Below are 11,307 nucleotides of genomic sequence, written 5' to 3'. Positions count from 1 at the left end.
TGTTTCTGCTCAAAATTTGGAAGAAAGAGTCGTCATTTTGACGTAAAATGTCATAGTTCGTTGAAACAATTAAATATGTTGAAATATAATCTGTTAACATGGGCGTCAACAGGTGGGGGACGGGGGGACATGTCCCCCCCCCCCCACTTTCAAAAGTGGAGGGGATATCATATCATTTGTCCCACCCAAGGCTTTTCAGAGTAGTTATTAAAAAAAATCACATGCATATGCGCGATTTTCTATTTAAGGTCAAGAAATCTGGACTCCCTGGGCCCCTGCTATCTATCACTTGCACCGTCATTTATCTCCCATTCTCCCAATATCCTAAATCTGCCCATTTAATTCGTTCGGGGGGGGGGGGGAGACCATTCGAAAGTGTATTGAATCTTGCACACATGTTGTTTGTATGGGTTCCAAGGGATTAGGTAAGCCATATAGGTAGATGGTGATGAGTTACTATGTTCATATCACTACCTCCAGTCCCTTGGACTGGACGGACGAATAGGGGTGTAGGGGTTAAGTAATTAAGGCTACATGTATTCGCCGGATATGGTAGATCTTTATTGTTGAGTGCCGGCTAGGCGCTACACACGCTCTGCGCGCGGTGCCTTTTTCTGATTATTATTATTAAAGTACCTGGGCACATAACAACTGACGTCTCGCACCTACATGCATTTATTATATATACCACTGCACTCATCCCGGAGGTGACGGCGCCACTTTTTCAATATTTCGTTTGAGATGGACGCTGTGTAATTCGTCTCCCTTGGTGTCAGAGCGGCATCTTTCTACCAGTACTTTCTGTCGGAATTTAGTTTTGTGAGACAAAATTTCTCCTCACAGATCTGGTTCTGATGTAACTAAAAACGACTCAGGAAGGCCATCTCCTGCGATCTAGGGGGTCTTATGTACCCAAAATTTTCTGGTACGCTACGCGCCAACCAATGGTGGCGCTCCGCTTAGATAGTATAGTGTCCCCCTCACTTTCTGAAACCTGCTGACGCCCATGTCTGTTAATATGAACATTGTTTGAGATTAGAACATCTCCAAGTAGAACATCATACAAATTTCAACATAAACGGTTTGAGAAAAAGATGAGAACATGTGGAAACTTGAGGGTTGACATTTTGAGATACACTATATAGTCGAAATTTGGAGGTAGGAACTCAACATTTGGATACCAAAAAAAAAATCGACATTTCTACATAAAACGTCGTAACTTTGAGAATGCAGAGTAAACTTTGAGATAAAATATTCGAAATGTTCAGATAATTCTCAATATTAAACCGTCGTCCACTGACCTGAAGTGGCCCATGCGAATTAAATTTGTTTGGGACACTCCGAGCGACGATTTGCAAATATCGAGGGAGACATTCAAGTAACCTTGAGGCAGTTGCTGTCTTACAGGGTTTACAACTATTGGAAATGGTGCTGCATAACACGTACAGATATAAAATCGTGCTCCATCCATGCAGGCAAAACCCGATCTTTAAGACAACTTTACCGAAATACTTTACAAGGGTACGTTTTCACTGGTCTTGCAGTGTTATATATAATTTGCAAACACCTTTGTCAATTCTTTTTTAAAACTTGCCAAGTATAGGCTTATATTCAAAGTAAGAATTCCCACATTAGATTCTATCTTAAAATGAATCTTAATTAGCAAGTCATTATACTGAGCAATATTCGGTTCTGAAAATTTCGTCGTCCGGACTATTTTATGAAAGGTCAGGTATATATAGTATTTATATGAACATTAACTTAAACCTGTCCGAGTTTCGGACAGAACGACCACAAGGCCGGGGTGGGCTGAATTTAGAAGGGTTACCCAGGGGAGGGTTTTGCCATGCAGGCCAATAGGTCTGGGGCAGCCCCCTGGCTGAAGTCAAGATTTCTTCTACCGTCTCTTGATGTCGTTTGGCATTACTGCTTCCATCTGTTGAAAGATTCTGCCAATTTTGCCATCGCTTTTGGTGTAAGTGCTCTGCGGTTATTTCGTACTTTTATCGGGATTTCTTGTTTAATTTCTTCCCATCCTGAAGTAGCTGCATTCTCGACGTTTATAGCTCGAACTGGATTCTACTGATATCCCCTCATCCCTCAGTGCACATATTGGACACTTGTATGCAAAAGTTAAATCGGGGTAATGAATTACAATAGTTCAGATCGAGTAGCATCGAAAACTACAGAATGCTGCTTTAAACTGCACATAATGAAAACCCAGCCAATTACCGTTTTGCATGTGTAGCTGGAAATTGTTCAAAAGCATTATTGAAGTTAATAATTAGCGGACCCGGCCGGCGGGGGCGCGAAATATGTAAAATTGGCTAGGTCTATTTATTATTCCTAAGTCAGTTGTGTTAACAAAGCTATTTGAGCACAACGATATGGCGGCTTTGTGGAATTTCTTTACTATATTTGAAAAAATCATGTCACCTGATCGAAACATCTCAACATATGGTACCCATGCATGCCTTGATCACTATGTAAAGTTACTTCCATATTTTATTCTAAATTTCTTCCTTTTATATGTCATCGCGCTTATATGTAATGATTCTATTTTTAAATATTGAATTTAAATATGTGTACATGTCTAGTTATAGTTTTCCTTCTTCTCCGTCTGAACTGGATAGTTGCCATGAAAATGAGGAAGTACCAATATAGATCAAATAGCAAAACGTTACAAGAAAATAAATTCCATTTTAAGGTTCACAGAAACAAATTTCTGTGTTGACGAATGACTCACATCACGTGCAACATTGTATCAAAGATAAGTACAATGAAGATAAGTAAACGAGGGAGTGTGTCACTGTGTTCCAATTGTCCCTTTATAGCAGTAGCCAGGTTATGACAAAAAATTATAGAGCCTTGTAAATTTTTCTTTGTATTACAACAAATAGAAATGCAATACAGTTTGGCAGTCAGTCATAGACTCATAGTGTATACCGTAAAATGATCTCTGCTTCAAATGTGATATAGTGTTTACTACGTACGTATCCCCTGGACCACGCCCCCCCCCACCCTTTGCCTGAGCTTTCTTAAAACACTCGTATAAAAAAAGCCCCGAATAAAATATCCAGGAGAGAATATTTCAACCTGATAATCCTTTTGTAAAATTTCAATAAATAAGAGAAATATGGGAAAGAATTGTTTATCATCCTGTATAATGGTGGTTAATTATTGAAGAAGATAAAAAAAATGAGTATGCCGACCGAACGGAATGGCATGTCTGTTGAGTATTCCTGCAAAGGGGAGAGGACACAATTGATCTACCTTTCCCATCTTTCCGTTCATGTCTCTGAGTTATTTTTATGATTCGACTAGTGGACTGTTGCGTTCAATGACGTTTGTCAGTGTATATCGTGAACATCCTTGATGTCATACTGTTGCTTCGACTGCACTGTTAGAGTCAAGTTCTGTTGTGGGAGTATTATGGAGCAAAGTAGTAGTGTAGTTGCAGGAGACCTCTGAATCAGATTCATCATTCACCCAGTTTCCAGTTGTTCTTTGCCTGTCGCAACATACTTTTGAGAATACCACTTTCCTAGAATTCTGGTGATATTTGAGTCCTGACTTCAAAATCGTGCCGTATGAAGTGGAAAGCCTAAAGTTACAGTAGCCTTAGTAAGTTATAAATACAGTTTTGTTAAGACCATCCAGGCCTAGCTAGGACAAGGCCTACTTCACCTAAATGAAACTGAAACACTACAACTTGGCTAGGCTACAACTTAGTTACAACTAATATATAGTGCAGAGATGTATCTTAGCATCTGTCAACTCCTCCCACTTCGCATCCTAGCTTCCGCGCGTCCACCTCATATTTAGCAAATTAAAATTATTCAATGTGAAATGTGGGGAAGTTAATTTTAACCTCTTCTCTCTAGATCCAGTGAGTGATGGTCACTCCAGCCATAAACTCACTTTGAACTATCCAGCTAGTGTTGAAACTGGTTTCAGTGATTACAGTATTGTATATGACACTAGAATACTCTGATGAGAAGTTTGCAATTGTACATGTATATTGAATAGGAATGTAGGAAATCTTGGTGAATATATTGAATAGATATCCAATGTACATGGCAGTCGGCAACAGAAAAATGGGAACACAGGCTCTTAAATGTGCTGGTCTGTTGGATTTAACACCTCAGTTGATTAAAGGCATGCACTGATGAGGTGGTACTTTGTGTCAAATATTGCCTTGACGACTACCCTCACATGAGCCCTAAATTCAGGTACAGACAGATTTAAAGAAGAAATAAATTCCCTCCTATTTTCTTGAGCTTATATGGTAGTGATATGTGAGATGATCAATTGCTCACAAATTGTCTAAAGAAATTCTTCCTCCATCTGGAAGAAGTCCTGTTTCAAAAGTCAGATCATGGCTTCAGGGGATTACAATTTTGTCAGTCTGTGATGTCATAGTGCCACTAGCAGTTGAAGAGTGTTTTCTTTCCCTTTGTCTTACTTTTCAAGATGAACGTTGAAAATGTTGACATTGAAAACAGTGCCAGCATTAGGTCATGTTTTAAGCAACCTTGCAATTTTGCATTTTCAGTTCCCCTCACTCTTACGGAAACATAAACATTGTAACAAAAAAATATTGAGACTTCTTGCGCATGAAGAATTGTTAAATGTGATATTTACCAAACAGAACAACCTATTTTTTTAGTGATGTGGTGAAGTTGTTTGCTTCTATTAATCTATTTTTATTTCCTTATAGTATATATAGTAAAGGCAGGAAGGCGATAGTGTAATTACATTGGTTTAAAAATGCTTTCATGTATTGGTAACAATGTTTTAAGTTAATTGTTCAATAGACAAGATTTTTTCAATTAAACACCAGTGTGTTGATAAAAGTAATTAATGACAAAGTTCTCTTAATTCCAAAATAAACTTTACTTGTTAAATGTATCTAGATACTAGATAGCAGCTGCCTGACCTCTCAGCGACATGAAGTGACATTACTCACAAGCCATATGGCCTACCCTGCATGAGTATGTACAGTAGTTGCTTGGCATCATAAAGTAACTGCCTGCAGGAGTAAATTATTGACTTTATATTGTACATAGTTAACAAGATGCAGCTTGTATAGCCATCTTGTGTGTGTTTGCTGGTTTGAAGTGTAGTATCTACTGACAGTCCTGCATGTCCTGTATGTCTTAAGAATTCTAGGCTTCTCTTTAATTGTGTATTTCACTGTAGCACAAACTACTGCTGGCACAAAGAAGGATTTAGTAAATTCCTTTTGAAGTCGCTTTCATTCATTTACTTATTTCAGTGATAGTGGTGTGGAATTTGTTAATGGGATGTTAGCTTAATTTTAAGTGTTCTTCTGTACAAAAATTAGTAATATTACTTCCCTTTCCATTCTCTACAGATGGCTTCGGTTTGGTCCCCCAAGCTTTCGTTTCTCCCCCATCAATAGTTCTGTCCAACTTGTGATTCTTATGCAGAAGTGATAAATATACTGGTGCTAGCTACTGCTTTGCCATTAATGTTCAACATGGCTGTCAGTAAGAGTGAAATTTTTAAAGTGATTATCCTCGGAGATGGGGGTGTAGGGAAGAGTTCCTTAATGAACCGTTATGTGAGCGACAAATTTGATAGCCAGTCCTTCCATACGATTGGAGTAGAGTTCCTGAACAAAGATGTCACCATCAATGACGAGAAACACACGATACAGATCTGGGATACCGCAGGACAGGAGAGGTTCAAGAGCCTTCGAACTCCATTTTATCGAGGATCAGACTGCTGTATACTGACTTTCTGTTTGGACGATAAGCAAAGCTTCATTAACTTGTCCATGTGGAGGAAAGAATTTTTTTACTATGCCGATATACCCGAACAGTCGTGGGAGCATTTTCCTTTCATCTTGCTGGGAAATAAATCGGACATTTCAGCAGAAGAGAGAGCGGTGACGGAAGAGGAAGCCAATCAGTGGTGCCAGGATAACGGCAAAGTACCGTACTTTGAGACCAGCGCCAAAACAGCGGTGAACGTGTCCACGGCTTTCTCAGCAGCGACAGAGAGAATTATTAGGTTTCACAGTAGCCATGACGACAAAGGTGCACAGAAACAAGTCGGTGCTATTAACCTAAACAACAAACCGAGCAATAAACCTGCTAGCTCAACACAGTCTTGCTGTTCTTGAGGAATATAATCCACAGTACTTCATTCTTCCATTTCAAGTTACTGGTTATGATGGGTCTTGAAAATTATGAGGCCTTGAATATGCAAATGTGCACAAATTGTATCTTCAGTGCACAGAAAACCCCCCCAATCCAAGTAAAAAATGTGTGGAAACATTTGTGGATATCGTTTTATAAAGTACTGTGTTTGACTCCTGTCTCAATGAATGTAATTGAAAACAATCAGCAGCATTGGTCTAAGTAACACTTGATTTTGCTCAATTTCCATGTGCATTTTTTTGGCAGAAATTACTATGTATTTCCCCAAACATCTTGCAATTCACCAGTTGATTGGTTAAAATGATCCACATGTATACCAAAAGTATCATAAAGTAATGTCTTTTGGACCTTAAAATGATAAATCTTTTTTGTCGGTGAAAGCGAACAAAACTAACATTTATAGCGAATATTGTTCTGTAAAGCCAACTGTGTGTGTGAATGTCTAAACTCCCACTCCAATGAATTTTCAGATGTGGAGGATACTGTGTACATGGATTTATATCATTTAGGTGAGAGTTTGATTAATTGCCAATTTCTAATTTTCTTATCAAATGTGGTTCATTAGCTTTACCAACCAACTTTCATTTTATTAAAGGAACTGCGCAATGCTGAGGTTGTGATTAACACTCATCTGCCCAAAATTTCATTGTAGGAAGTTTTTGTGCGACAACGGTTATTAAGCCAACAATGAGCAATGACCTACATTGCCCTTGTATCTGTTGGTCCCATGGATGTAAGTGTGAGCAAACCAAGCAGACTACAAATAAAAAATAAGATGATAAGGACAAAGGCTCCTTTCTTAGTACAGTCATTAATACATGAACGGTACACCATATTTTCATGTTTTTTAAAGTACGGTAAGTTTCAAAGTTTGAAAGTACAGTACATACAGTTTGACAATATCTTTAGCCATATTTACTGTCATGCAAATATCTCACCACTAACGAATCGATCCTCATTGGACAGGGTGGTTACGATTATGGTGAAAGAAATTTTTGGAGGGACAGAATTGGTTAATGCCTGTGATTGATACAAATGTGAAATAAGTATTTGTAGGATAAAGGCAGTCCTGGTGGAAATGTGATATACTATATAATTATTATATTAAACTAACACAACATCACAACAAGTTCACATATATGTTTTGTACAGTTGCAGACTTCAGTAACTTGTTCATCTCGACAACAGTCCTTTTGTCAACCTTGCTGTTTTTACTCTTATCTTGACAAAAAGCAAAATAAAAAACATAAGTTGTTAAGTAGTCTACTGTAGTTATGTCAACAAAAAGGGTGAATTGTGGAGTTACTGCATTACCCCCCTTCCACCATAAAAGAACTGCAACTCAACCTCTTGTCATTTATCGTAGAGACAAAACTTGTAAAACTGTCGTCAAGGTGATGTAATAATCTATGAAATGTGTGGAGTTGCCAAGTTATGAAAAATGAAAACCTGACAAAAATTTGAGATTGTTGTGCTACGTTGCTTAGTAAGTCTTAGAGTCTAGGTCCTTTCAAACCACCAAACTGTCAAGTGATAAAAGCTTCCATGTCTCGTATAAAAGAGAATATATATTGTTCAGCTTATTAGATCTCATTTGGTGAAAATGATCTAAGAATGTGTCTTCATTTGATCACTTGGATTCATATATTTATAAGGCAAGGCACCTATATTTGGCATTTGACCTAGAACAAGGGCGGCGGAACCGGGGGGCACATGCCCCCCCACTTTTCCTCAGGTTAAAAATGTGCCCTTTTTCTACCTACAAATTGAGGTGTCTCAAGTTAGCAAGAGGCCAGGGAACCAGAATGAATACTCGGGAAGGGCCGTTTCCGGCCATCTGAGGGGTTTGTAAAACCAAAAATTTTCTTGTACGCTCCACGCCAACCGATGGTGGCGCTCCGCTCAGATAGTCGTGCATACAACTTTGCAAATCTTGGCTACGCCCCTGACTTTTAATGAATCCCTGTGGGTCAAACTCAAAGCTATTTCGAATGGAAAAATTTGTTAAGATATTAACAAGAAAAAAAACTCTAATACGGAAGATTCCTACATTAGCAACTAGCATGATTTCACCTCATTTTGTCTCAAAAGAAAACTTGTTCCTTGTTTCCCAATTTGCGCATTGGATATTGCAGTGCTAGTTTGCATATTTTCCTTTGGGGGGGGGGGCGTTGATGGAGTGAGGTGTATACGCAAATAAGATAATACAATAAGAGTTATAAAGGGTACTAAATATAAGGCTGCATCAGTCTAATCGAATTTCTGCAAAGTGCCCTTTGATGTCGGTGCCCCCCCCCCAGATTAAAAGTGCTTGGCCGCCCTTGACCTAGAAGCAATTTAAGCTGACTAATCACTGATTAGTTACAGAATGATTGAAAAAAAAATCGAATTGTATGTTATACAAATCTGGTATCGTGTTGTAAAGATTTATTATAGTGCAGCTAAAAATAAGTACAGAGAAATTGCATGTACAAAATGCCCTAATTAATGAAATGCTTATTAATACTGAATGTATATATCCAAGTGTCTTTAACCTAATTATCCATTGTCGTCTTTGTTTGTTAATATTTGATTCGCTGACTCATGCTTATAATTATAAGCTCAGTGAAGATTAGTCTTGGTCAAGAGGTTTGTAAAATTTGTTCCACATTTGTAATCATCCCTTCTCTTAAATTATTTGTGGCGATTTTTCCATGGCGGGTGAACACTAGTGGCAAGGAAGAAGGAATATTCAAATGGCATAACTAAGTAGTTTTATACCAGGGTCTTAAGACTAAATAAAAATATGCAGTGTCTGAAGTTTTGCCATCTTTCCCTTTCCAATGTGGCCTATGAAACTCTTTTCACCCCGTATGACATACATTTTTTCTCAAATCAGATTTTACATTCAGAAACTTGTCAATAAAATCCAATCTGTCTTATCAACAGATCTTTTCAATTTTACAAATATTCTTCTCTGGAAATGTTCATGGGATTTGTGTTTCTTTACAATTTTAAGTGAAGTAACTTTGTCAAAGTTTTCTGACATTCAGTCAGGATATTGCCTGAAGTAATCTCTTATTTCCAACAAATTCTTTTACAAGATTATAGCTTTAATACAAATCATTCACCATCCTATATCTATTTTAAGTACTACTGTTTATATCCAAGCAGTACTGTCAGCACCATTATCATTGCAATAGTAAGGACCCTAAGGTGTTACACATTGGCAGCAGTGAAAGTACACAAGTTCATGGTCTGTCATACAGTATATAGCACTCGTTATTTCCTGTTTACTCGAATGAGGTATTGTAACTCAGTTTCAGTGAATGGATGTAATTTCTAAATTAACACACCGTGGTCTATCAAATAGCATAGTACCAGCTATATCCAATTGTACCCGAATTCGTATCCCATTTACTTGAAACAAACTTGAGGGTATTACCCTTTTGTTCTTACCCTGTTAAGCTATGGAAGAAACTTGAAACACTTTTAACCAAACCCTCTCCAGAATGTTACTCTTTTTGTTTGAAAAGTTTCCACTAATCTTTTTTCCAGGGTCTGTGTTGGACTATATAAGGTCCTGTTTCTTTTTTCCCCTCCAATTTTGTGTCATGTTGTACCACCATTTAAAAATTTATTAACTTAGTTTTCTTGTTCATGACAATGCTTCAAAACTGGTGTATTTTGATGTATTTTGATCACACCTCTGGCTGATAAGGAGACGTCCTCCATCCCAAATGGAATATTTATTGCATCATTAAATTGAATGATTTTGCTAGAATATCTATGACAAAGAACATCAGATATTTAAAGCTAATCTGAACAAAGTAAACGGGCATGCAGTATGGACTGTAAATGAGTTCACACAAACCTGTCATATCATTATGCATCTCGTATGATTTGAACGCTTTAATCAAAATAAGACGATATCAGATTTTGGTATAACTCACAGTTAAGGATACCTCCAATTGGTTGTCAATGACATTATGAATTCAAACTTGTTGGCACTCGCTTTTTTTCAGGTATCACGTCACTTCATGTGATCTACCAACTAACCAAAGCTATCTTACTTATCTTAGCTCATGAAGTAGCTGCAGCAGGATATAAACTTTCACAAAAGAGCTTGAGGAGTAAGATAAGGAAGACAGCTTTTGGTTACTTCATAGATCATGAGATACCCGGAAATCACCGTTTTTTCTGGGTTTGAACCAAATGAGTGCTAACCAGGTAGAACTCTTAATGGAAGCTGATATATGCATGAACAAAATTCTCTGGAAACACCTTAAGATCCATCTGTACAATTCACAAAATTGGTACTCCTGACCCTTTTTTTCAGCAATCCAGACAAGATTTATGTAAAAGTCTGTTAGGTAAAGATAAACACCATGTAATTACTGATGCATTTAGACAATATTCTAAGATAGAATGTGGAGTTTATAGTGTTGTGTTTCTTTAGTTTCTCATAGAACTACACCTATTTCAGGTCAATGTACAAAAATACCAATATATATGTTAATCTGGATATCTTAATTTTCTTTGAAAAGAAACTGGAGGTAACGATGCTTGTCTTTTCTTAAACTGAAAGGAATAATGCTGAATTTGGTGGTAATATTTGTAACTTCATTTCTTGACTTGAAAACCATTGATTGATGTTTGAAAAAAAAGAAAAGAAAAAAGAAGAGTTTCTGCTTTGCATTTTTGCATTGGAAGATTGGTTCATCAAATATATATGCTTAAATGTTGTGAATGTTTCCATTAATAATGTTTAAAGTTACTTCACACTCATCAGATAAAAATGTAAATCTTTTCAAACATTTTTATAATTTTTGACCTATGCTTCCAATAATGCCATACCAAACATTATTAAATTATGATGTGGTTATTGCATTCAACAACATTATTATATTGTAATGATGGTATTGACAACTTGAATGATGATTTTTTTTTTCCATTGTAAATTTAATTTGTTATAAATAAGAAGCTTGTACAAATTCTCAATCAAGTTAATTTGATAATGTGGTTTTGAATAAAGAAAAAAGTTCATCAAATTAGGTTTAATTGGCTTTATATGCATTTTTGTGTTGTAGGTTCCTCTGCTATGTGTTAGTGGTACAGTATACCAAAACTTACACACTTG

At 37.0% G+C, this 11,307-nt stretch overlaps 1 protein-coding gene across 1 annotated transcript; it reads left to right on the top strand.

Moving 5' to 3' along the window:
* The first annotated feature begins 3,345 nt into the window (after positions 1–3,345).
* LOC139980163 (ras-related protein Rab-9A-like) lies at positions 3,346–11,223 on the top strand. The gene is made up of 2 exons (XM_071991604.1): positions 3,346–3,624; positions 5,378–11,223. The coding sequence occupies exon 2, from the start codon at positions 5,495–5,497 to the stop codon at positions 6,149–6,151; it is 657 nt and encodes a 218-aa protein (XP_071847705.1). The 5' UTR covers positions 3,346–3,624; positions 5,378–5,494; the 3' UTR covers positions 6,152–11,223.
* The last annotated feature ends 84 nt before the right edge of the window (positions 11,224–11,307 follow it).

The sequence above is a fragment of the Apostichopus japonicus genome, chromosome 14 (assembly GCF_037975245.1).
Source record: "Apostichopus japonicus isolate 1M-3 chromosome 14, ASM3797524v1, whole genome shotgun sequence".
Taxonomy (NCBI): domain Eukaryota; kingdom Metazoa; phylum Echinodermata; class Holothuroidea; order Aspidochirotida; family Stichopodidae; genus Apostichopus; species Apostichopus japonicus.
This window is presented reverse-complemented; position numbering and strand designations above follow the sequence as displayed.

What these genes read in the sequence shown, in the direction of transcription:
- LOC139980163 (XM_071991604.1), top strand. Translation starts at nt 5,495, where the DNA reads ATGTTCAACATGGCTGTCAGTAAGAGTGAAATTTTTAAAGTGATTATC.